The sequence below is a fragment of the Lepisosteus oculatus genome, chromosome 11, assembly GCF_040954835.1.
Source record: "Lepisosteus oculatus isolate fLepOcu1 chromosome 11, fLepOcu1.hap2, whole genome shotgun sequence".
Taxonomy (NCBI): domain Eukaryota; kingdom Metazoa; phylum Chordata; class Actinopteri; order Semionotiformes; family Lepisosteidae; genus Lepisosteus; species Lepisosteus oculatus.
The window spans coordinates 20764591-20791439 of NC_090706.1; the positions used below are offsets into that span (position 1 = coordinate 20764591).

At 34.7% G+C, this 26849-nt stretch overlaps 1 protein-coding gene across 1 annotated transcript in view; it reads left to right on the plus strand.

The window, feature by feature from the left end:
- The window catches only part of LOC102688304 (complement C3), an 84820-nt gene that overhangs the window by 48448 nt on the left and 9523 nt on the right, over positions 1–26849 (plus strand). The window contains exons 26-38 of the mRNA XM_069195920.1: positions 5427–5586; positions 7349–7444; positions 9005–9155; positions 9541–9704; positions 10098–10256; positions 11795–11854; positions 17147–17237; positions 20990–21041; positions 21915–22002; positions 22098–22187; positions 23847–23952; positions 24824–24913; positions 25447–25533. Of these exons, the coding sequence (XP_069052021.1) occupies positions 5427–5586; positions 7349–7444; positions 9005–9155; positions 9541–9704; positions 10098–10256; positions 11795–11854; positions 17147–17237; positions 20990–21041; positions 21915–22002; positions 22098–22187; positions 23847–23952; positions 24824–24913; positions 25447–25533 (1394 nt within the window). The remainder of the gene's footprint in view (positions 1–5426; positions 5587–7348; positions 7445–9004; positions 9156–9540; positions 9705–10097; positions 10257–11794; positions 11855–17146; positions 17238–20989; positions 21042–21914; positions 22003–22097; positions 22188–23846; positions 23953–24823; positions 24914–25446; positions 25534–26849) is intronic.

The following is a 26849-nucleotide window of genomic DNA, read 5'->3' on the forward strand; positions in this document are numbered from 1 at the left end:
TAAAGGCTAGGCTCCCGACTACGGCGAAAGGAACCCTTCTTTCATTAGAAGACAATGAACATATTTTAGCCCTGAATGAATTAATAGCAAACATGGGTTACATAAAAGACATTTTTCCAAGAAAGTTTAGCCTTTGTCACTAATGAAACCACTAAATAAAGACATAAATATAAATATCTTAAGATTTTTAAAATACATGACTTTGCTAAAATTTATTTGAAAATAAAAACAATTACAACCGCCAGGGGAGAGAGAGAACAGGGGAGGGATGTTGGTTTTGCATAAGGGGCGGGGCTATGGAAATCAGGTCTGTTTGGGAATGTGTAGTTACATGTTCCGGCTGTTTGTGAATTATCGTTGTTGAGTATGGAGTGTTGAGGTATTGATTTTGTGTAATGCTTTATGTTGAAAATTGAGGTGGATTTTGTTTATGATAAACAGGATAAACTGGGATGGGAGGAAGGTTTGGTTTTGCATAAGGGGCATAAGGGGCAATTATGATAATTGGAGGACTTTGCGAGAGTAAAATGGTTTGATTATTTGATTTTGTATTGTGGTTGTTATCTATGTTTTTGGTTGGTATTATGTTTATATGGTTGTTTTTGTTGGTTGGTTGTTATTATGGTTATTAATAATACGATCTATAGTTGAAATCTGAGCCTAAATAAAAAGAAAAAGCAAGTGATTAGGTTTATGAGCAATCTAATTACTTATTCGTTTAAAACGCTATATAAAATAAAGTTTATTATTAATTTGCTGGACAGAGCGGTGAACATTATTATGCATAAGACAAAGATAACGATTCTGATCAGTTTAGAAATCTGTGTACGCTGTAAGGTTTTTACTTCTTAAACTTTTAAAATACACGTTTTGAATAGAAAGAAATCCTCTTCCTGGTACAGTATGTATAGCAAACCAGCACGTCAGATGGTGTCAGCCAATCACCATTCTGCGTTGGGTAGCAACGGGTGACTGTTCTCAGGCGGAAGATGTAAACAGCTTAATGTTCGTGTTAAATAATTTTTTTAAATTAAAATTAATTCTATACAGCAATCGCATATTTGGGTACCGTTTCATAAAACTTTCATGCTTAAAATGTTTAGGGAGAAATGGAAGACTCGTGTGTATTTTTTCTTTAAACTACCAAGACCAACCATACACAGTACAATTTACATACATACAGTAATGTTTATGTTCCTAAATTAATATCGTTTATGACCTTCAGATGCGTTATGCTCCTCTTCTTTTTATGCTCAGCTACTAAAATTTCCCTTTAGTGGTAAAATCCATATAAATATTCAAAACTAAGCGGGTTAAAATGTGCACAGTAAAGACATTAAATGATTAAATCTTTGCACTACCAACCAATGCACCACGAGTGCCCCTGTCGGTCATTTTGGCCAGCCAATCACTTGCCCTGCGGTGCCCTCCGGTGCCCCGCGGTGGCTTGTGGGTAGGTTACTGTACCGCGGGTTTTTACCGCGCATTTTGAATGGCTGCATCTGTATATTCCCTTTTAATCAAATTCTAAAAGTATGCTTATTGACTCCGGTATCGCGTTAGTTAAAGACTTCGATGCTTAAAATGTTTAGGGTGAAATGGAATACTGGTGTGTATGTTTTCTTTAAAGTACCGAGACCAGCCATATACTGTATGTTTAAGTTCCAAAAATTAATATCGTTTATGGACTTCACACGCGTTGCAGTATGCTCCTATTCTTTTTATGCTCAGGCACTAAGTAAAAGGAGATGCTTCATATTGCTTGACTAATTTTAAAAACTAAGTTATAAATGCAGACGCTCCCTTGGTGCGCTGCTCTGGTGCGCCGGCTCTTACACAGTGCCTGTCTGCCGTAAGCGTTACAATATACATACCCAACACTGCTTGTACCCATCTGTCATGCAAATAAAACACCTTAAATTGAATTGAATTGAGGGGAGAGGGGGGAATACTAAAGCCAATACTGGCTCAATGGGCTTTGACGTGCTAATGTGTTGGTTTAACAGTCCGGGTGTGGCAGGCTTCCAATGTCAACTCGACTCGATTGGAAGACAATGAACGTATTTTAGCCCTAAATGAATTAATAGCAAACATGGTTTACATAAAATACTTTTTTCCAAGAAAGTTTATAATAATACGATCTATAGTTGAAATCTAAGCCTACTTTAAAAATAAAGGAAAAGCATTTTCAGAGAGCAATCAGGCTTTGTTTATGTAGAAAAAGCGATTAGGTTTATGAGCAATCTAATTACCTATTCGCTTAAAACGCTATATAAAATAAAGTTTATTTAGAAATGAATAATCAGTGTCGCTGTTTAAATAATGGGAGTCAGGAAACTAACACACTGCGCCACCGGATTTAATAAAGCAATAAAAACGCTATAAAATAATGTGACTAGGCACAGAAAAAGTTTACAGCACAGTACAATAATAAATGTTGACCATGACTTTAGAAGCATAAATTACCTTACACTCAATTTATACACAAGCTGTCTTTCTGTATGAACCTCTAAGCTGGTTCATACAGAAAATGTAGAAATGCATTAGCCTGATTATGATTAAAAAACACATAATTAAACATGCGTTTGCGATTTAAATCAGAACACGATTTAAATCAATATAAATGTTTATATTGTAACGCATACTGTCCAGCCTCCATTTCTCTATAAAAATTTACTCTGTTGCACACACACCAGTAGGCTACAAGACAGCTCACATGAACAGGCAGGCGAAACAGCCCTACACAGCCCTGTCGCAGTACACGGATATAATCATACTGTTATTAAATTCTTGAGATACGCGATTCCATATTATATTCCGTTTTAATCAAATTCTAAAAGTATGCTTGTTGACTCCGGTATCACGTTAGTTAAAGACTTCGAAGCTTACAATGTTTAGGGAGAAATGGAATACTGGTGTGTATTTTTTTCTTTAAAGTACCAAGACCAGCTATATACTGTATGTTTATGTTCCAAAATTAATATCGTTTATGGCCTTCACACGCGTTACAGTATGCTCCTATTCTTTTTATGCTCAGCTTCTAAGATTTCCCTTCAGTGGTAAAATTCATTATCTACAACGGGCACAGTAAAGACGTTTACAGTAAGTCTTTCTACGACAGACCAACGGACCACGAGTGCCCCTGTCGGTCAACCAATCACGCACCGCGGTATTTTGCGTCATCGCGCGTCACGATGCACGACGCTGTAGCCAATTAGCTCCGGTACGTGTCTGTACCGCGCACTTTGAATGGCTGCATCTGTACATTCCAATTTGTACATTCAAAACACCCTTTCAGGCTTTTTATAGCTTCTGGGGGCCAGACCTTGACTGATTTAACTTTTGATTTGATATTTTTTTATTTCAGCTTTTTAAATAAGCAAAATTATTGCGTGATCTGAATTTCCAAGCGGTGCTTTAAGATAGGCGCGATAAGAGGGGGCCAACATGCAAACATTTAGGAAGTTTAATAGTTTACCTTTCAAAGATAAATGCCAAGTATTGTTAGGGTATCATCAGAAATATTGGAAGCACACAGAATTTGTAATTTGGATTTTTGTTTTTGTGCTTTTACATGACATTTGTGAAAGTACGTAGCGCCAGGGCAAATTGTGCATATTTTTTTCCTCTCTGTGAAAAATATGTCAGTAAAAAAGTAAACACACAAAAAGCATTTTTGCAAAGCTATATTTTTCTAGTTTGTTCCTTTAAATATTTACAATTTTTTTTAGAAAACGGGGAGAACCTTTTCTTCCCAGCAATAAGCTTTTGAACATCATTAACATTGCTACAGGGGGTCACAAAAATGGTGAATATCTGGAATTGACAAAGCAATTAAGCAAAGCAATAAGTAAAAATATATCCATAACCCTAGCATGTGAATGTTTTCTCTGGCACAGCTTTGGTGAAAAGAGTAATGATTCAGGCACACTTGGTTAAACAAACATTAACAATACAATACAAACACAATGCTACACACGAAAAAACATTTACAGACAAGGCATTTCAGAGGTCTAATCACCCAGAAAACTCCAGACTCCTACAAAGTATTAAACTCTTAATGCCTACGGAGCCTTAAAAAGAGATAAACTGCCTTTCTAAATAAATGCAATACAACCTGCAGTTATATATCTCTCTCTGCAAACCTGCATGCCACAAAATAAATGTGAGTCTACAGTGTCTCCCTATTGTAAAAATGCATCCACAAGCAGGAAAGATGTCTCTAACTGAGGTATCTTTTACCCAGGAAACCCAAGTTTCCTAAGCACACAGAATAGCAAGTTCACTCTAGAAAACTTCAAATACCTAGCACCAATCAGGTTTTGTTTGGATAATTAAGAAGTAGGGGCTCTCGCGTGGCACAACCTTTAAGTTCCAACTCCTCCTGACTCCTCTCTTGAGGTCTGACCTTCTTTCTCCTCCTTTTCCTCTCTTCTTTCTTCTTGTCCTCTTTTCTCTCTTTTTCCTGTTGTCTTTTTTCCTCTCCTGTGTTCTTGATGTGATCTTATATCCTCAATTTCCCTTAGGGATTAATAAAGTCTTATCTATCTATCTTATATGGTGTGTTTTTAGACTGCTTATTGACAATTGTTAACCGACAACTTTATTAACTAGGTAAACCAACAAAAACTTTACAATTGTTCTTGATCAGCTTTGGAGCTTGAAGTGTTTACACTGCCAGGTGTCACACTTTATCTGAACTCTTAGAGACACCTCCTCTTATGTCTACCTAAATAAAGGATAACTACTGACCTAAAGTTACATTTTTTGCATTCTTTTATGTAGCACATGAGTTAAGTTTTTGTATTATTTGTACTATACAAAGGAGTTGATTTTCAAAGAAATTGAAAAGTGATTAATTCAAAACTACTGTACAATGTCTTTACTAAAAAGAAGCAGCAAAATGCACTAGTTTTAAGATTTTATATTTGCATCACTGGAATTATAAACCTACAATAGGTTTAGATTGATTTAGTAGATTCGGGGAAGAGTTTATAGGAGTTTCTTTAGTTGCAAAGAGGGCAATATTCAGAATCCACCTTTGTTGAAACCATTTAGTTTCCATAAATCTAGAACATTTTTTTAGCTGATTTGGGATTGAAAATGATTTCATGATTTACTTATTTTTCATGGTGAGATAAGCTATTCATTTGCTTATCACTTTTTGTGATAAGCAAATGAATAGCATAACAATGACAACCATGAAATGCACAATACAATAAGCAGGGCATTTTTGTGCCATCATTTCACATTTTAAGTAAAAATAAATAAAAAATCAAATTAATCTATTTCAGGCTACATAAAGATCTTGGGAATGTAAGAAAAAGTTACTTTAGTTACTTTGAATGTCAAAACCTGTTCTATGATTGTTTTTTGTGATTTTATTATTTCATATATAATAGTGATACATTATTTTTTTTCACCAGGCTCACAGCTTATGTTGCCAAAATTTTTGGACTAGCTTACTCCCTGATTTCTGTGGATGACAGAGTTTTATGTGGAGCAATAAAATGGCTTATTCTCAACAAGCAGCAACCTGATGGAATCTTTAAAGAGGATGCCCCTGTAATTCATGGAGAGATGGTGGTATGTTTCTGTTGAGAAGATTACATTTTTCACTTTATATTGGAATCCACAAAACTCTTCCTACGTACTCCATAAACACTTGTAACATGCTAATTGCAAAGAGATATATATTTTAATTTTTTTTAATACAAAAATATGTATATAATCCCATCACTCTTTGTTTGATTTGATTTATTCATTTTGACTGTTACATTAACTTTCTAGAACACTTTGTTCTGTAGTCACTACCTCCTAAAATGAAAGCTTTATAATAGCAATTTATATCAATATTATAAAATAAACCATGTACTGTATTTGCCATGGACAGTTTGAGGCGAAAGGTATGAAATAATTAGATTGCAATCATATTTCTTTGAAATATGACAAATTAATTAATTGAAATAACATTATATAATACTGTAAAACTGTGCACGCTTTAATGAAGAATAAAATAGAATAGAAAAAAAACATTGCTTAGGACTTGTACTGTTAAAGGACAGTTTTATATTGGTGTTCTGCATTATTCAATTATCATGCTATAACATGCTTTATTAACACATAATTGTATAAAGAACTATTTATTCAATTGTTGAATAACAATTAAACAACTGTTTAATTCAATTTATAATCCAAACTAGTTTACTAACTGATACTGCTTATATATCATTGACAAATAATGTGTTGCAAGGTATGAACATATCCATAAAATACTACTTAAAAGACTGAAAACATTCATCCTTTTGGTAAGACATTCAATGTCTTTTTTGCTTTCATTTTCATTACTATTAAATATGTGTGGATGTCTTTAACACTTTCTAAACTAATGAAATTAAATATTGTCACTTCCCATCAGCTTAGAAGTGTTTTTAAATTGTAACTATAATACACTAGAACATAAATTGTTTGTAACCAGTAAGCTTACAATCTGAACATTTTCCATATAACAGCAATGTTGATGTTTTGTTCTGATAAGTGCATTGTAGACAGGTAGTGATGTTTCTAGACAGATCCTGTATATCAAAGCATTTCAGTCTAGTTTCACACCATATTGACATAAAAGATAAAGCAGGGGAATGTGAATTCACATATATTTGTTGACAATAAAAAACTTCACCTTTTGTAACATACAAATTGTAATAATAATGCAGGTAATGTAGAGTTGAATATGAAGATTCACAACAGAAATTAATCATTAGACATTGCATGATACACTACATACAACAAGTATTTATGAACAGAGAATATCAGTCAGTAGTTTTAAGACACAAAAAGATTACAAACATAAGGAGAGAGCTTGGTTCTCCTAGTTTATATTGTTTGTTAGTAAAATAAATTGATGCAAGAACCTTTGAAGAGTGCTGATGTAGATGATGAGGTAAAATTTACAGGTGGACTTTTTTGTGTAAATAAATCCCAGCAATTGTCAGTCACTTGCTTTTTAATTTCCATGCATGTCATGGTCATGTTGCTCATTACAAGCTTTAAATTGGTCATTTTTGAGTATTGCACTTAAATCCAAATAGTGTTTTTTTTCTGTTTCAAGTACAGGTAATATATTTTTAGTGCAGGAAACTTTCTCTTTTTAAATATCTGTATAGAACCAATGTCTTCTTTGAGTAGTCATAGTTGTAGTAGTCTGTCCAAAATAGAAATAGGGGTATAATTCTTAATGTAGAACAAAAATGAAATAAGCTATAATCTTAGCAATAGGCTGAAACTGTGTACAAAAACATTTTCTTGTGTGTCCAAACCATTAAAATTGTTTTCTTTTGTATGTTTTTAGGGAGATGTACGGGGAAAAGATGCAGACGCTTCTCTGACTGCATTTGTTGTGATAGCAATGCAGGAATCAAGGGAAATTTGTGGTCAACAAATACAAGTGAGACAGATTTTTTTTCTTATACTGTTTTATGGAAACCAAAAATATATCCAGAGAAACCTAGAATCCCAGTTAATTTTTTTTCTTTAAAGCAAAAAACAGGCTGTTCTGAGATGATCACTTTCTGTTCTTCTTACCGTGGAGTTATATCTCAGCTGTTTTTTATCCTCTTTAGCCTTAACTCATAGCACCTCAGTCCTTTCACAACACTGTAAATTAGTCTTTCCATCATCTTTAGATACTGGCCTTGTTTTGAATGACAACACCCTACAGCAGGTGTTAAAGCAAAAGTGTTACGACCCCAAGTGTCTAGGAGAAAAAGGGTGTAACATTTAGGATAATTTTTGGAAGCAGGTGAGTTCTGGTGAGGGACTAGGAAGCATGATAACAAGGGTTGGTGCAAAGGTGATGAATTTAAGTTGAATAAGTGACTGGTAAGACACGATAACACACAGGTGTAAGGAACTAGAATGGTGCCAAAGAAAAGAAAATAGCAAACAAAAATGGAGCTGGCTAGGAAACTGAGGGAAAGCTAACCTAAATACAAAAGAAAACCCGAAACACGGTCTCCTGCGTCTTCTACACCCTAGCTAACCTCCAATGACTACCCAAAACCATACAAGACAAATTGTACTCATTTGTTCTAAACTAGTGTTACTAATACAAAATCATCTAAGTGTGTAGAATGTACCCAACAACCTAGACTAACCTTATACACAGAGGTTCACACAAAATACACAAGTGAACTAGGAATACAAATAAGGGAAAACGAGAGTAATCAACAGGAACAGGGTACAAAAGAACACAATGGTTGAACCTATAACACGTCAGGGCAAGGTAATGGCGAAACAAGGATAAACACAAACAAATGAAAGTACAAAGAGAATAACATAAACCAACAAACCAACAAAGCCAAAGCTATACGAAAGCGCACACACACACAAAGCAAAAAAACAAACCAACAAAGCCAAAGCAAAATCAGAAGCAAATCAAAGCCGAGCGGTACCAAAGTCAAACGAAAGGCCTCCATGTTATATACTGAATAAGACGCACTCTGATTGGCTGAGAGGCTGATTGATGATGATATCATACTGAAACAGTGGTGTAATGGTGGACCAATGGGAGTCCATTACAATTGGAAAACAATCAAGGTAAGTGTGGATTATAACAACAAAGATACAGACCACACACTGGGATGTAACAAAAATACATTTTACATTCTTTTGAAAAGAATCCTGAGTTCTTCCACTTCAGATCCAGACCCAGATTCCATAGGCAACATAGGGTCAGACGTCATTGGCCAAAGATGTCTCAAACAAGACACCTTGTCTGGAGGGTCAATACAAAAATGCCATAATATAAGTTGAAACTTATATTAATTATCTTTTAGATTGAAAGGGTTAGAGAACATCACATGCTGCACTTAAACGTGAATTATGCATATAGATGCAGAAAATCAAAGCTGATGTGGGAAGACAAAATACATACTGTACAGTATATAAAGTTTAAAGAATTCTATCATTTTATTTCATTTAACATTGAAATGTTGTACTCTTCCAGAGCATGGAAGGCAGCATCAATAAAGCAGTTCAGTTCCTGCAAAGACGCATTAGAAGTCTCACTAATCCATATGCTGTGGCCATGACAAGTTATGCTTTAGCTCTGAATAAACAAAACACCATAGAAACTCTAATGAAGTTTGCTTCAGCAGGTAGGTGTGAAAGCCTGTATTTTTCATCTGTAGTGATTTTCTAAAGATATTTTTGAAAAGTTGTTTTAAAAAACATTTTATTAAGACTTAGCCTTTTTTTAATAAAACACTGTATTAAATCAGTATAATAATCCTACATTTTCAGTTATATTCCTCCATTGCTCTGAAAATCCCTGACTAAAGATTTTTTTAAAGAATTAACTTAATCACTTAGTTTGTATAGCTTGGAAGCACTGTGTTATTTTAAAGTATTAATTTCAATATTTTTATCCCAATGTTAAAAGTTCACAATCTGCAGGGAGATCAGACAGTTAATGACATTTCTCTGATCCAGTGCTCTCTCAGATTTACAGTATATTGTAAATTATTATTTATCTTTGTTCAGATAAAAGTCACTGGCCAGTCCCTGGTTCCCATCTGTTTTCTTTGGAGGCCTCATCTTATGCCCTTCTGGCCCTATTGAAGTACAAAGAATTTGACCAAGCTGGTGCCATAGTGAGATGGTTAACAGAGCAGAGGTTCTATGGGGGAGGATATGGCTCTACACAGGTATGGCTTGTTTATTCAGTTTGAACAAACTATGTGAATAAATAAAACAAAGCAGTGGTTCAGGAAAATAACTTATTGTGCATGTACCGATTTTTTATAGACATGATCACACATGATCACATTAAAGCAGGATGGTAGCACAGTAGTTAGCACTGTTGCTTTGCTCCGCTGGGGCTTTGGGTTCCATTACTGACATGGGATTCTATCTGCATGCAGTTTTGTATGTTTGTTGCTCAAGAAACACGTGTTTAAATATCAGCAAGACCTCAGAGGACTGACGCATTTGTAAAATAAAAGGTTGATTTCATGACTTCTTCTGACAAATGTTTATTCCATTTTCTTATTACTTGTTACATGACCTAAAGAATGAAGAGTCTTGTCATTTTGTTTTAGGCCACGATCATGGTGTTCCAGGCTGTGGCTGAATACAGGATCCAAGTACCTCTTTTCAAAGACATAGATCTAGATGTTGAAATTTCTCTGGCTGGTCGTTCCAAGCCAACTAAATGGAAAATTGTCAATAGCAATGCCTACGTTGCCAAATCAGAGAGGGTAAGTGCCATGTCCTAAATATTACTATCACATGCCCTGTGTGCCATAAAGTATAATAGGAAGGAACTATATACTGTATATATAAATTAAACCTCAAGTAACTAAATTATTTAATTTTTATTGAAAGAATCTTCTAATTATAGTTTTTTGATAACAGAGGCAAAATGCCTGAATGCATACATGCTGTATATATTTTAAGACATATTTCTAGTTTCCCAGGAGCTTTTTTCATGTGGTGGTTTCCATTACATTGCCTCCCAAATGAAGTGACAGATGGAGCATTTTAGCATAGCATTTTAGGGAAGCTATAAGAGCACATATATATATATACTCACCATCAACTCTAGACTTTAGATAATATACATACTAATGTACAGAACTACAGAAAACAATTTTCTAAATAACAAGATTTTAAATCAAACATGCAACACATTCAGCATGTAATAATATCATGCAACTTTGTTTCTAACCCCATAAAATCCTGCACAATGCTATGTTGTGTGTTTGTCTTTTAACATTGCAATTGTAACATTATTTACCAGAAAGAAAAGCACTTTTTAATAAAAGAGAACCATGTCCATTTAAGTAGGAGATGCAGAACTGAAAAAAGTTCCACGAAAAGCCACATGGCTTTTCTGTGTAACAGATATTTGGGGTACATCGTAGCAGGGGCACAGGTGCACATTGTTATTAATAAATAGGCAGCAATTAAGAACTGCCCTAAGCCTGGAAATGAAAAAAAAAAACATTTACAGGCATTTTTAGGTTTTATGGGATATCATCGCCATTTTGTTCTCAGGTTTGCTGAAAGCCCCACTCATAGACTTCATGAAGGCCATAAGGTGCCCCTAATGTGGTAAAACAGACCCACAAAGGATGAAAAGGCATTTGCAGATCTTACCAAAGTATTGTGTCAGGATACTGTACGTAAAGTTCCTGACTTTTCAAAGCAATTGATTTTGTATACAGATGTGTCTGATATGGGTCAGGGGGCTATTCTATTCCAGGTTTTGGACTTGGAAGAGCATCACATATTGTTTTTTAGCCGCAACCTACTGTATAACAAAGTGAAAGGAACTATATGAGTAGTGGTGTGGGAATGTCTGGTTCTCAAATGGGCTGTGGAAGCATTACATTACTTCTTGGATTATAAGTTTACATTAGTTACAGTTCATACCATACAAATGTTAGGGCATTGAAAACATATTTTCAATTTCATAAACATAATGAAAATAAACATACATTGCAATATTATAAATGCTGTTAATACATTTGCCTGGCTCACAAATGTCTAGCATTACTTTGTTAGATCTAATAAAATTTTCACACAAAATTAATTGGGATTTAATTAATGAATTTTTCTCCTCTAAAAGAAGAAAGATAATTCTGAATGCCATTCTTTACCTGAACAATGATATCAATAACACAGAAGTAAGAATGTGAAAACAAGATAAGAAAGGAGGTAAAAAGGAGTGGAGTCTTTTAGTTTTGTAAATGTGGGACATGTTGGTAACACTTAACTCTTTTGACTGTTACAGGCCAGACTTGATCAGAACTTTACGCTTGTTGCTAGAGGAAAAGGCCAAGGCACCATGTCAGTAAGTGTCCTAATGATCTGTCCAGTTACATGTCCCAGACTTAATATTAAAGCTGTACATATATTGTCTGGAGAATTAAGGTATAACATATACAGATGCAGCCATTCAAAACAAGCGGGCGATACTGGATTATTTTGCGGTGCGCTTTACGCAGTCTACCGTGAGTTACCGTAAATTCTCCTATAGTACAGCATAGGTAAAATAATAAGTAAAATAATAGTATCCAGAATTTCTAATAAAGCTAATAAAGCTCAACCTCTCATGTTTGAGCTGACGCCCTCAAAGTCTTTAACGAAGATATTACTAATAGTATTAATAATAAATGACCTTGGACAAGCTGTAAACTCAAAGTATTGCCTCGGTCCACATTCTTTTTTTATTGACCGTCTTTGTAAAAGTAACACCACAGCATTTCGCAATCACGCATTTGTTTCTAATCATGCAAAGTACAGTAATTTTTGAGACTCCGATTCACCATGCCTTTCACATGCTCATAAAGAGATTGATTTAGGAACATAAACATATTACTGTATGCAAACTGTACTGTATACAGTATGTATATGCATATTTAATGTCTATCCTGTGCCCGTTTAAGTATTGAATATTTATATGGAATTTTACCACTGAAGGGAAATCTTAGTAGCTAAGCATAAAAAGAATAGGAGCATCCCGTAACGCGTGTGAAGGCCATAAACTATATTAATTTTGGAACATAAACATACAGTATATGGCTGGTCTCGGTACTTTAAAGAAAAAATACACACCAGTTTTCCATTTCTCCCTAAACATTTTAAGCATCGAAGTCTTTAACTAACGTGATACCGGAGTCAACAAGCATACTTTTAGAATTTGATTAAAAGGGAATATAATATGGAATCGCGTATCTAAAGAAATTAATAACGAGATAATTATATTCATGTACCGCAACAGTACATTTACCATTTTCGTACAATTCAAAATTCAATTCAGCGTGTACAATTCAAAAAAGAATTATACACGCTGTATGATAAAACATTTCCCTGGCTCAGAGATTAAGTAAAACTTCACTCGCACCAAACAAATTTATATTTCTAAATGTCACAACATGATTGAATTTAAGTCATTTTAATAACAATGAATAGTCACCTATGCATTACAATATAAACATTTATATTGATTTAAATCGCATTTAAATCGCCTTTATTTAAAACCCATAAATAAAGCTGATACTGTTTAGACTTTTAATTATTTAAAACTGTATTACAGCAACACAATGCACTATGCAACGTAAATCGCTATCTTTGTCTTCTGCGTAAAAATGGTCACCTCTCTGTCCAGCAAATGAACAATAGTAATAATAATGAACTTTATTGTATATGGCGCCTTTAAAGGTGGCTCCTCAAAGCGTTTTACAGGATAAAAACAATAACAACAATACTGTTAGGCTTGGGCAAATTATTTTTTTTAAAGAAATACAAAATGAGAAATAATGATGTGTTCCATCTTAGACATTAATGAAGAGCATAACACGTGGGTGGCGTAGCGGTTGGCTCTGGCTTTCCCATCTGCTGTATACACTGCAAGTACAACCCCCCTTTCTGCGGGAGTGCTGGCTGTGAAGAATTAAACCGGTTTCACAGGTATTTTCAAAGTAGAAGGGGGAGAGATTTCCAGCAAAAGACACCTTCCCCCCTCCAAAACCAAGGAAGTACAGTACTTACTAGTTAAGAAAGCTAGGCTCCTCAATGAAATCGCTTTAACATGGTAATGCGTTGGTGTAACAGTCCGGGGCGTGGCAAGCTTCTAATGTCAACCTGACTACGGTGAAAGGAACCCTTGTTTCATTGGAAGACAATGAACATATTCTAGCCCTGAATGAATTAATAGCAAACATGGTTTACACAAAAGACATTTTTCCAAGAAAGTTTAGCCTTTGTCACTAATGAAACCACTAAATAAAGACATAAATATAGAAATCTTAAGATATTTTAAAATACATGACTTTGCTAAAATTTATTTAAAAGTAAAAACGGTTACAAACGCCAGCTTACTTTGTCAGCACCCAGACAAAAAAAACAATGCTTTTATTCATTCTTAATCAGATGGTGAGAGTGAAGGTGGAGTGATAAGGTTGAAGGTGAGGAAAAAGAAGTGAAAGATGGGGAAGCTTAATTGACTAGAACAGGGGAGGGGTGTTTTGCATAAGGGGTGGGGCTATGGAAATGTGGTCTATTTGGGAATGTGGAGTTACATGTTCTGGCTGTTTGTGAATTATCGTTGTTGAGTATGGAGTGTTGAGGTATTGATTTTGTGTAATGCTTTATGTTGAAAATTGAGATGGATTTTATTTTTGATAAAGAGGATAAACTGGGATTGGAGGAGGGTTTGGTTTTGCATAAGGGGCGCGATTATGATAATTGGAGGAATTTGAGAGAGTTTGCGGGCTATTTTTAGTTTGTATTATGAATAAATCGTACAATATATTGAGATTTGTTGATAATTGGAGGACAGTTTTGCTTTAATGGTTTGATATATTTGATTTTGTATTGTGGTTGTTATCTATGTTTTTGGTTGGTATTATGTTTATATGGATGTTTTTTGTTGGTTGGTCGTTATTATGGTTATTATGTTTATTGTGTCATTTTTTATTATTGGATGTAATAATCGAGAGAGAGGGAGAGCGAGCGCCTTCTTTTTACTTTTGTAGCCAAAGGGCCTTGCAGATCAGATTCTCTTCCCCCTACGGAAAGACAGACACATGTTTTTACAGTTTAGAAGCCGCTCTGGATAGATTAGATTTAGAAGCCTGTGGAAAGATTAGATTGTAATCGTTTTTATTTTTTCAATACATTTTAGAAAAGTGTAATCTATACTAAAAAGCTGTATACCACCTGCTACAAAGATACATATTGTAATATGTTTGGGTTCGGATAAGACGGACACAAGAACTCAGACTTCAGAACTCGGAACTCAGACTTGCGGAGTTAAAGCAAGTTAAAGTTAAAACACCTTGAATTGAATTGAATTGAGAGAGAGCACAGCCAGGACAGACAGGCAAATAACATACACTCCACAGACATTCACAACAGTGACATATCATAAAATGTTTGCACATATTGTTAAATTATTACTTGTTTTTCAGGAAGTTAAAAATACACTTAAATTATTTATCCAGTCTCTCGAAATAAAATTATTTTTCAAGCAATGCAACTAATGTCGGGCAACTTGTTTTTTTAATCCAACATTAACAGCCACATCTTAAATCTTGTCAGTCAGCTCTTTTTTCTCTATTTGAATTGTGGCGATTCAAACAACTTGGGATAACAAACGATATTAGTTTTGGAACATAAACATACAGTATGTAAACTGTATATGGCTGGTCTCGGTACTTTAAAGAAAAAATACACACCAGTATTCCATTTCTCCCTAAACATTTTAAGCATCGCAGTCTTTAACTAACGTGAAATAACCTGTATAAAAAGTGGTAGTTTTAATCTTTCCTGCGAATACGCTCGATACCAGAGTCAACAAGCATACTTTTAGAATTATATAACGATATAATTTGGTTTCTGTAAAAGCGCAATGAATTAGTGACAATGAATTAGTGTACAATCTTTAGTTGAAATCTGAGCCTAAATAAAAAGAAAAGGCATTTTCAGTGAGCAATTACGCTGTGTTTATGTAGAATAAGTGATTAGGTTTATGAGCAATCTAATTATTTATTCGTTTAAAACGCTATATGAAATAAAGTTTATTATTAATTTGCTGGACAGAGTGGTGAACATTATTATGCATAAGACAAAGATAACGATTTACGTTAAAAGACATTTAAATAAACATGGGTTTGTGATTTAAATGAGAATGGGGGTGACGGGAACTCTTAATCTAAGTAAAAATAAAATAAATAAAACAGGTTTCGATAGTTAATAGCCACTTTTTATGCACGAAACACAGGTTATTTTTCTTCCTCCTGATCAGTTTAGAAATCTGTGTACGCTGTAAGGTTTTTACTTCTTAATTAAACTTTTAAAATACACGTTTCCAATAGAAAGAAATCCAATCCTGGTACAGTATGTATAGCAGACCAGCATGTCTTTTTTCTCCAATCAGAGGGGTGTCAGATGGTGTCAGCCAATCACCATTCTGAAGCCCTACCATAATCTCTGGTATAGGGAGACCCAAGATTTGTGTCCCATAGTTTAGATAGATAATAGACACTTTTATTGATCCCGTGAAGGAAATAAAGTTATTCATTTTCATTTTAGGAAATTATTAAACGCTCGGTTAAAAGCAAAGGAGATTGTCTGTTATAGTGGACATAAAATCAAGAGTTTGCTGCGGCATTATTGGAAACCCAAATCTAACAAAAAATCGCTGGCATTATATTCTAGAAGACACAGACCGGCGCCAGACCGGGAGAATGCCCACAGCATTAAAGAAAATGCCTAATGAACTAGGGATTGGACAGTTTTCAAGTGCTTGTTCAATCTTTGGAAATGTTCAAATAAATGTGCAAAAGAAATAATCAAAATAATTATTTATTTCTTTATCATATTGGCTAGCTAATGTCCTCTCTTTGCTAGTTAGTGGCTGTGTTTCTGCATTGGGTAGCAACGGGTGACTGTTCTCAGGCGGAAGATGTAAACAGCTTAATTTTCATGTTAAATACATTTTTTTAATTAAAATTCATTCTATACAGCAATTGCATATTTGGGTACCGTTTCATAAAACTTTCATGCTTAAAATGTTTAGGGAGAAATGGAAGACTGGTGTGTATTTTTTTTAAACTATGAAGACCAGCCATACACAGTACAGTTTACGTACAAACGATTAATATCGTTTATGACCTTCAGATGCGTTATGCTCCTCTTCTTTTTATGCTCAGCTACTAACATTTCCCTTAAGTGGTAAAATTCCATATAAATATTCAATACTAAGCGGATTAAAATGTACACAGTAAAGAGATTAAATGATTAAATCTTTTCACTACCAACCAATGCACCACGAGTGCCCCTGTCGGTCATTTTGGCCAGCCAATCACATACTCTGGTGCCCTGCGGTGGCTTGTGGGTAGTTTACCATACCGTGGGTTTGTACCATGCATTTTGAATGGCTGCATCTGTACATGTACCGTAATATTTGTGCATGCAATATTTTATAGAGATACACACATTACTGTACAAAGGCGTTAGAAAAAAATTGTATTATTCTGCTCTTTTGACTCAATTATTTTCCTTCCCAATTCTGAAAGATAATTTTGTTGCCATAATATTCTCCCTGTTCTTCTTCCCCTTTATTATGAATATTTCCTAGGTAATGACACTGTATAATGCTTTGCCTGATGAAAAAAAAACTCCTTGTAAGACCTTTGATCTTGATGTAAAGATTGAGAGGGCACCAAATGGTAAGATTTTAAGCTTCTGAGAATGCAAACCTCTGGTAATTGTAAAAAAAAAAAGTTTTCTTCCTAATTTCAAACATAATTTGGGTGAACAAATTTAAACCTAGAAGATATACTGGCACAGACATATAGATTATATCAAGACAATTGATATATGAGAAAAACTGTCCTTATCCAATCAATGTGTAATGTTGCACTGCTGAGATGGGACTCGTAGCCTGATTCCGAGTTTGAAACCCTCAAGCAGATATGGACATGCACTCACTTCAGAGGGAAAGGGAAATACATGCTCTGGAGACAAGAAGCAGACTGCCTGCTTACATGCGAGCTGAGTAACCATGCACGCAGACAGTTGTGCTGCTGTGACTAGCCAGAGAACCAGAGAAGTGTAATTAGTAGCAATGGGCTAATCCAAGAAATTAAGTCTAACAGAGTAACAGACTAAGTTCAAAGCTAGGAAGACACTGAGAAGTACAAGCTATAGGGGATCAGAGAGATGAGTTAGAACCGAGGAATATACTGTAAACAAAGCTGGGAGGTGATCCAGGAGACATTTAATAAGCAAGGAGGCAGAGGTCAGTGTACTGAAGTGTAACTAGGTAAACACAAAGACAAGGTTCGAGGTGGTCAGTGTTGAAATTCAATGAGAGTGCACAAACCTCTGTCAGGTCTGAGTATTTATTCTAAATAACAACTGGAATGGACATGGTTGTAAATTGAATACATATGCTCCTAGTCTCTAGGTGATTAGATTCCATGGCAACTCACACAGGGAGACAGGTTGACGATAACATAGCCAGCACCTGTGACACAGCTAGCTCGCCCCACAGAATAGAACCTGGGGGAGCATGACACAGTGATGTTAACATCTCCCCAATGCTTTGTAAATTAACTTCACATGAGGTCATGTTTTAAAACGTCGCCTAATTACACTCTGTACCTTGTTCAAATGCTGCTTGGACAATTTCATAGGGACAGTGCTAATGACAATAGAATTGTTATCTAGTGAAATGTTGGTTTTATACCTTCATAAGTGTCATTCTTGTTTTAATCACTATATCAGATATCAAATTTGTATTCTGAAATTTAAACCTGTATGTGGTTGAATATTATGTAAATGATCACAAAATTAGTAGATATGCTAGGCTGATTGTAAATTATACAGATGCAGTCATTCAAAATGCACGGTACAAACTTGTACTGCTGGGATCTACACATGCGCCACCGCGCCCTACCGCGGTACGTGATTGGCTGGCCAAAATGACCGAAAGGGGCACTCGTGGTGCTTTGGTCAGTCGTGGAAAGATTTAATCATTTAATCTCTTTACTGTGCACGTTTTAATCCACTTAGTATTGAATATTTACATGGAATTTTACCACTAAAGGGAAATTTTAGTAGCTGAGCATAAAAAGAATAGGAGCATAACGCATCTTGGCTTTGTGCGAAAAACCTGTATATTTTATATCACCATAGGATTAACATAACAGCATAGCCTCCAATTACCCAGACCCCAAAACAAAGGAATAAAGCTTTGTTTGATTTCTGAAACCCTTTCTTTATGTCCTGTTTTCATTCAGGTAAGGGTCAACTATATACACAATACTGCTGACAGCAGGAAAATTCCTTTACTCAGCAGCATCTTAAAACCAGCACCCATGGTGTTCAAATAGATTTTTTTTACACAGAAGACTGACACAGCTTCGTGCTATGAATCTGTTTTTCTAAGAAAACATGTGAGTGGGGGAGGTGGACTTGCCCTTATTCTACTTTGAAAATATCTGTGAAATTTACAATTTCTTTCTTTACAATGTAGACACAGAGAGAGAGAGAGAGAGAGAGAGAGAGAGAGAGAGAGAGAGAGAGAGAGAGAGATATGCGATAACAACCTTTGCACATTAATGTAGGGCTTTCGGGCTCACTTGAATTTGCGCCCTACCGCTGTGTACATACAGTACGAACATGTTGTGATATTTAGAAATATAAAAAATGTCAATATAACACCAATAATATTTGCTATTTTAGTTTTTCAAAGAGAGTTTTATTTGTTAAAAGAAGACTGATGGCAACAGCTGGGCTTGAACACTCGACCTCCGGGTAACAAGTTAGTCACTTAAGCGAACACACCACCGAGGCAGTCATGTGAGAAGTATATCTCAACAGTACATGAATATAGTTATACTGTTATTAATTTATTTAGATACACGATTCCATATTATATTCCCTATTAATCAAATTCTAAAAGTATGCTTCTGTTTACTCCGATATCGAGCGTATTCGCAGAAAAGCTTAAAACTATCACTTTTCTCACAAAGTACTGTATACTGTATAAACGTACAGTGACATGGTCAGAAGGAGCAAGGAGCATGTAAAAACGTTTTCGAAATAACCACATGTAAGACTTTGATGCTTAAAATGTTTAGGGAGAAATAGAATACTGCTGTGTATTTTTTCTTTAAAATACTAAGACCACCAATATACAGTTTACATAATATGTTTATGTTCCTAAATGAATATTGTTCATGAGCATGTGAAAGGCATGTTGAATCGGAGATTCTCAAGAATTACTTTGTATGATTGGAAACAAATGCGTGATTGGATCAACAAAATGCTGTGGTGTTACTTTTTGTAAATGAAAAAATAAAGTATTTCCGTTTACAAAGACGGTTACAAAGACTGTGGACCAGGGTAATACTTTGAGTTTACAGCTTGTCCAAGGTCATTCGCTATTAATACTATTAGGAATATCTTTGGAAAAGACTTTGATGGCGACAGCTCAAACGCTGTACATGAGAGGTTGAGCTTTATTAGCTCCACCTGGCGGTAATTCCGGATACTATTATCCTACTAACGGTATTATGCAGTATTATACGGTAACCCTGCAATCAAAACCAATGAGTTTTGATGTTTGATTGGCTGCATCTGTATAAAACAATAACAATAATTACTGCTTCATTTACCAAAGATGGTGGCTTGAGACAAATGAAACAAATTATGACATGAAAGCATCAGTTTTGAAGTATCAGTAATAAAAGTGCTTCTATTAAAAATGTTTTAATCCATCAGTTCTTAACTTGGTATTAAGTCATGTGAAGATAAGTACAATTTAATTGTTATAAAAAGGCATTCTTCTGTACACTATTACCTTGACTGGAATATTGTTCTGAAAATACAAACTGCTTTTTTTCCAGAAAAAAAAAAACTAAATTTCTCAGATATCATCAACAAAAAATAAGAACTAAAGTTTTTAACTTTAATTGGAAGCATTTAAATTGGTTTCATACTTTTTCTATAAGATTTTGATTTTCTCTTGTGGATCATATTGAACTGAAACATAGGATTCTTTTTAACATTAGTTTCTCCCCAGTAAAAATGTTTGAAGTGTATATCGTGCACACTTTTATACTGAAACTATTTCAGCAAAAATGTTGTTATTTTGCTGTAAAAGGTAGAAGATTAATGAGTGAGCAAATGTTTTTGGGAACCACAATATGGTATGTGGTGGTTCTACTTACTGTCTGCTGTATGTTTTTTTATGTAGTGCTCTGCATCTGATAAGAAGATGAATATTTATATATTTAATTATTTGAAGGCTCTCAACTTTCTAAAGAATCAAAAGTTACCACAATATACAGAATATTGGAAAAGAAGGAATTTTCATTGTTTTAATTAAATACTCCCCAAAACACAGATATGGCAGAGTTTATATATTGTGTATTGTATATACTCTGGAAAGTCATTTTATTTTATTTTAAAGCCAGGAGACCAGAAGGTGCCCTAGATACATTTAAGCTCACGATTGAAATAACGTAAGTAAAACTAGAACACCAGATTGCATGCATATTGTCCTCATACAAAATTAACTTAATTTCTAATTATGTCAAACATTTTTATTTGTATTTCCTTATACATTCTTAAATCTGATCTTCTCTTATAGCTCCACCGCTCTAGCAGCAATCTCCTTTCCTCACTCAGGTTATTTTCCATTTTCCATCTGCTTTTCAAAAGGCCGCCATTATACTGTACCCTTGTGATTCGCTCAGGATGTTTTCCATTTATGTTATAACGTGCCATCATTATGCCCCTGTGACACAGGCTGGTACGAGATGTCAAAAATAGGACGTTTAATAGGTAAAACAGACACACAAGGCACAGCCATTAAGTATAAACAGAATGAAATTTATTTGCAGTGCAGTAACCCCCAAAACAATAACCCAAACCATTTAAAGCTACTAACATCTTCCATTCATATTGTAACTATCTCACTGGACAGGTAAGTAGCTTACCAGCTTCTAAACAAACAACTCACAAAACTCTAACCTTGCTGCTAAAACTTTTCATCCACTCCAACCCAAGTTATCAAGAATACTCTTCTTTTTCCATGTTACTTTCACTCCAATTGTTTCTGAAAAACTAACTAAATATTTAATGCCATTAATTAACTTGATATATTTAATTACCCCATAATAATTTCCCTATTTTTTTCTTTTGTGGGGAACTTCTGTTCATATGTTCAATAAATGATTCTGTTACATGTATCAATAGTTACATGTAAATGTGTTTAACTATACTATTTTAGTGTGGTTAACTTGATGCAGATACTTGATATATCTGTCTTGTGGGCTTTATTTCCTGGGAAGTTTGGAAACATTCTATACTATTATTGATGTCTTTTTTTCTAGTTATCAGAAAGATACAGATGCAACAATGTCCATTCTTGATGTCACCATGCTAACTGGATTTATACCTGATTTTGAGGATCTCAGAAAGGTAATAAATGGCATCAAGTCAAAATGGTTAAAATGTTTATTTTTGGTAATATGCTGAATTTTCAGCATAATTGTGTTTATTTATTATTTCAACAGTTATCAAATGGAGTGGACCAGTACATTCAGAAGTTTGAGATGGATAAAGCACTGTCTGAAAAGGGCTCCCTTATAATTTATTTGGACAAGGTACTGTATGTGTTTGATTTCTAAGCTCCTTACCAGTTTCCAAAATGGTTTCTCCCAGACTTCTGGTCCCCTTGTTTTCCCCCAAGCCTGTTTACACTATATGGATGACAGAGTCTTGTCTTCTCTTGTTATACCACAAAGCTCTGGAATTATATTCCCAAGGATATCAGGGAGTCACTTACTGTTAGAGCATTCAAATCCAGACTCAAAACCTTCTTCTTCAGAAAGACTTATGTAATTGTTATCTGTGTCTTCTCCTTGAGTCTTTTTTTTAGATTTCAAATCATTTGTGCTAATTTTATCTATTATCTTTGTTACTGTTTTCATTTTTATAATGATTTTTTAAAACTTTTCCTCTGAAGCTCTTTGAGTAGATAATATAGTAGATAATATACTGTATATATATATAATATATTAAAGTTTATTATTACTTTAACATAAAGTCAGTCTCTCAAAACATCCTATTCTCTCCATGGAGAGTTACTCACAGTTCTCCATGGAGAGTTACTCACAGGCACTCGGACGGTAGCTCATTCTTCCTCTGGTGATACTGCACAAAGGGTACTCTTAGACACCAGATCAATCTGACTATTGGACTTCCATGCTTCTTACTTTTTTAATTGTCAGCCAACCAATTGTCCTGCATAAGAAAGGTAACTGAGAGCATCAGTTCATTCTCTATACCTTTCAGTTGTAATGTGGTCCTGACAATAATTTCTTGTCTGGAGCTGCTGCTCTTTCACATGCAGTTATAATGGAATGCAACATTCATACAAATTGTAGTAAAGATTCCATGTGGTTTAAATTAGTTCATACAGGGAATGACAATACTTCATAAACATTTCCAATGTTGCCGACATAAAAATGGAATAGTGTCCTATGTTTGAATTTGGTTAGGTAGCTAACACTATTAAGATAATGCATATAAGTTTTGGGTCAAACAACTGGAATATTACATATTAAGATAGTTTAGCAATTCCATTGCCACCTAAAGGTCCTTCAGTTTTGGTACCAACAATTACAAGGTAATCTTCTCAATTGTTTATTCAGGCTGTATTCAAATTATTTTTCCATATTAAAAGTGGGATGAGAATCTTGTAATTCGTTTGTACATTTATAATCCATATTTTAAAGCAAAGAGGACTTGTATCTGTAAGTCGTTATTACTACTGCAATTAAGAATCACTAACGTCCCAGATATTTGAGACCCAAGTGGTAGAGAACTGTTCCATAAAAGGATCAAATTTAATTTGATCCTGTTGTTGTTAGAAAAAAAACACTCCTAAAAAATGTAATTCTTAAAAAAAAAGTAAGATTCATGACAGAAGATCCATACTAAAAAAAAAAAGGACAAATCTCACCCAGAACTATAATTCTGGTTTAAAATATTTGTCAGAATTATTTGTACTGGCTCTGTCTTATTACTTCAGATTTAGTAAGAGCCTGAAGAGACTGTGGAAACCATTCATTCAGGCTAAATACTGGAAGCACCTCTCTAGCATTTATCTCATAAGTAATAAACAATGCTCTATATTGACTTCAGTTGCTTTAAATAGCCAGAAGGAATAAAAATAAAAATAATGAATATCTCTTTAATGAAACATCATTGTAAACTCTGCTTTGTATTGTTTTAAGACAAAATAAATTCTTTTTGGGCAGGTCTCCCACAAGCTGGCTGACAGAATTGCATTCAAAGTGCACAAGATGTACCAAGTGGGTCTAATCCAACCTGCAGCAGTGGCTGTCTATGAGTACTATGCTAATGGTATTATTATTAATAACTCAGCATTAGCTGTGATACTACTCTGAGAAGAAAGAAAAATGTAGAGTTTTAGTAACACAGATATAGGATGTAGAGTTTTATTTTTTGTTCAGTGTTTTAAAATATTTTAATTACAATTCTATCGGCATTCATATGGATGAAAAGTATCCATATTCAGACATTATTTCTGTTCTTTATGAAAGTTGAACCAAAATATAGTCCCTTGGAATAGCAGGGTGTTTTTCTGATAATATTACACGTTCACAATTCTCAGAAAAGCCACAGTTATTGACCTGTATCCAGTCACCCAGTGACACTGGTGCCTAGCAATTCTGTTGTAAGTTGTAGTTTCAGAGTGTGAAAAAGGAAGGTGGAAAGTGGTGTAAATAATCTTTGCCACACCAAATATACATGTCATTAGGGTGGCAAAGTGGCTCAGTGGCACAGTGGTTAGCACTGCTACCTCACAGCTCTTTAGTCCTGGGTTTGATTCTTGACCCGGTGAGCTAGCTTAGCGTTGTTTGTATGTCAATTCTGTGTTTGTGCAGGTTTTCGCTAGGTGCTCCAGTACCCTCCCACAATCCAAAGACATATTGGTACAGTAGGTTAATTGACTTCTGAGAAAACTCACTTTGGTGTGAGTATATGCGTGTCTATGTGTCTGTGCCCTACTATGGACTGGCATTTCATCTAGAGTGAACCCTGCCTTGCTCCCTTTGCATTCTGGGATACAGTCTGGCACCATCACAATCCTGAATTTAATGAAGTGGTTTAAAATAGATGGCTGAATGGATACATCATTATTTGCATTATGGTATGCTCTTATGTTATGCTCTTTTCTGTGAGTAACACTGTAAACCTCATGTAATTCCAGAGAACCGCTGTGTAAAATTCTATCATCCAGAAAAAGAAACTGGAACGCTCAGCAGAATCTGTCAAGGGGATGTGTGCAGATGTGCAGAAGGTATCATGTCATTTTACTAACATATGATAAGAATATTTAAATCATAAATAATTTATTAATGTAGTTTGCCACCCCTAACCTAATGTTTTACCAATGACACAATGAAAACAGGCAGATGTGTGATGCAGTGAAATGAACATGAAGTGAACATTACAGAGGAAAAGAATGAAACATTTTGCCCAGAAATCAATTGAAAATTAAAGAGAACTGTTTGCAAGCTAAGACACATATTATAGGTAAAACAAACATCAAACTAATAGTTGTGTCAGCACTTTATAATGATTAAGACAAAACTATAATTAGATTAAATTTTACATCTGAACTGCAATGTGTTAAAACCAGTTAACTTGTCTTAGATAATATTATATTACAATATTTAAAATATGAAGAGATTAAAATTGATGTTGTAAAGCTTTAAAATAAAAACACACTACGATCTGGAACAATGAATCACAGAACCAGACCTTCAATGCACCATTTTGTTCCTGTGTACAATGTAGAAATCCTTAAGTCTTTCTCCTCCCTCTTCATAGAAAGTTGCAGCAAGCAGAAATCAAGTAAAGACGAGCTTGATATTCCAGTTCGTCTTACTGCAGCATGTGACCCTGGTGTGGACTACGGTAAATCGAATTTAACTTGGATTTAGCAATGGGATATGGGGTTTTATCATTTAGGCAAAATGCTGGAAGAAATTGCGACAATAAAGTAAAGAGTATTTGTTGACTTTTAGAAACCTTTTACTGCTTAATACAGATGCAGCCATTAAAAATGCACGGTACAAACCCGTACCACAGGCAACTACGTGGCGCCACCGCACCGTACCGCGGTACGTGATTGGCTTGCCAAAATGACCGATGGGCACTCGTGGTGCATTGGTCGGTAGTGAAAAGATTTAATCATTTAATCTCTTTACTGTACACATTTTAATCCGCTTAGTATTGAATATTTATATGGAATTTTACCACTAAAGGGAATTTTTAGTAGCTGAGCATAAAAAGAAGAGGAGCATAACGCTGAAAGTCATAAACGATATTAATTTAGGAACATAAACATATTATGTAAACTGTATATTGCTGGTATTGGTATTTTAAAGAAAAAATACACACTAGTATTCCATTTCTCCCTAAACATTTCAAGCATCAAAGTCTTGCATGTGTTTATTTCAGAACCATTTTTATGTGTTCCTTCTGACCATATTACTGTACGTTTATATACTTTGTGAAAACTGATCATTTTAACCTTTTCTGTGAATACGCTCGTTATCGGAGTAAACAAAGCATACTTTCAGAATTTGATTAATAGGAAATATAATATGGAATTGCGTATCTAAAGAAATTAATAATGATATAATTATATTCATGCACTGTAACATAAACAGTAGTATACAGATGCAGCCATTCAAACAAGCAGGCGATACCACATTATTTTGTGGTGAGCTTGACACAGCCTACCGCGAGTTACCGTAAAGTCTCGTATAGTACCTCATACTACCACAAGTACCGCAAGTAAAATAATGGTATCCGGAATTTCCGCAAGGTGGAGCTAATAAAGCTCAACCTCTCATGTTTGAGCTGTCACCATCAAAGTCTTTAACGAAGATATTACTAATAGTATTAATAATGAATGACCTTGGACAAGTTGTAAACTCAAAGTACTGCCTGGTCCACATTCTTTTTTTCATTGACCGTCTTTGTAAAAGTAAAACCCAGCATTTCGCAATCACGCATTTGTTTCCAATCATGCAAAGTACAGTAATTTTTGAGACTCCGATTCACCATGCCTTTCACATGCTCATAAAAGAGATTGATTTAGGAACATAAACATATTACTGTATGCAAACTGTACTGTATACAGTATGTATATGTATATTTAATGTATTTACTGTGCCCGTTTAAGTATTGAGTATTTATATGGAATTTTACCACTGAAAGGAAAT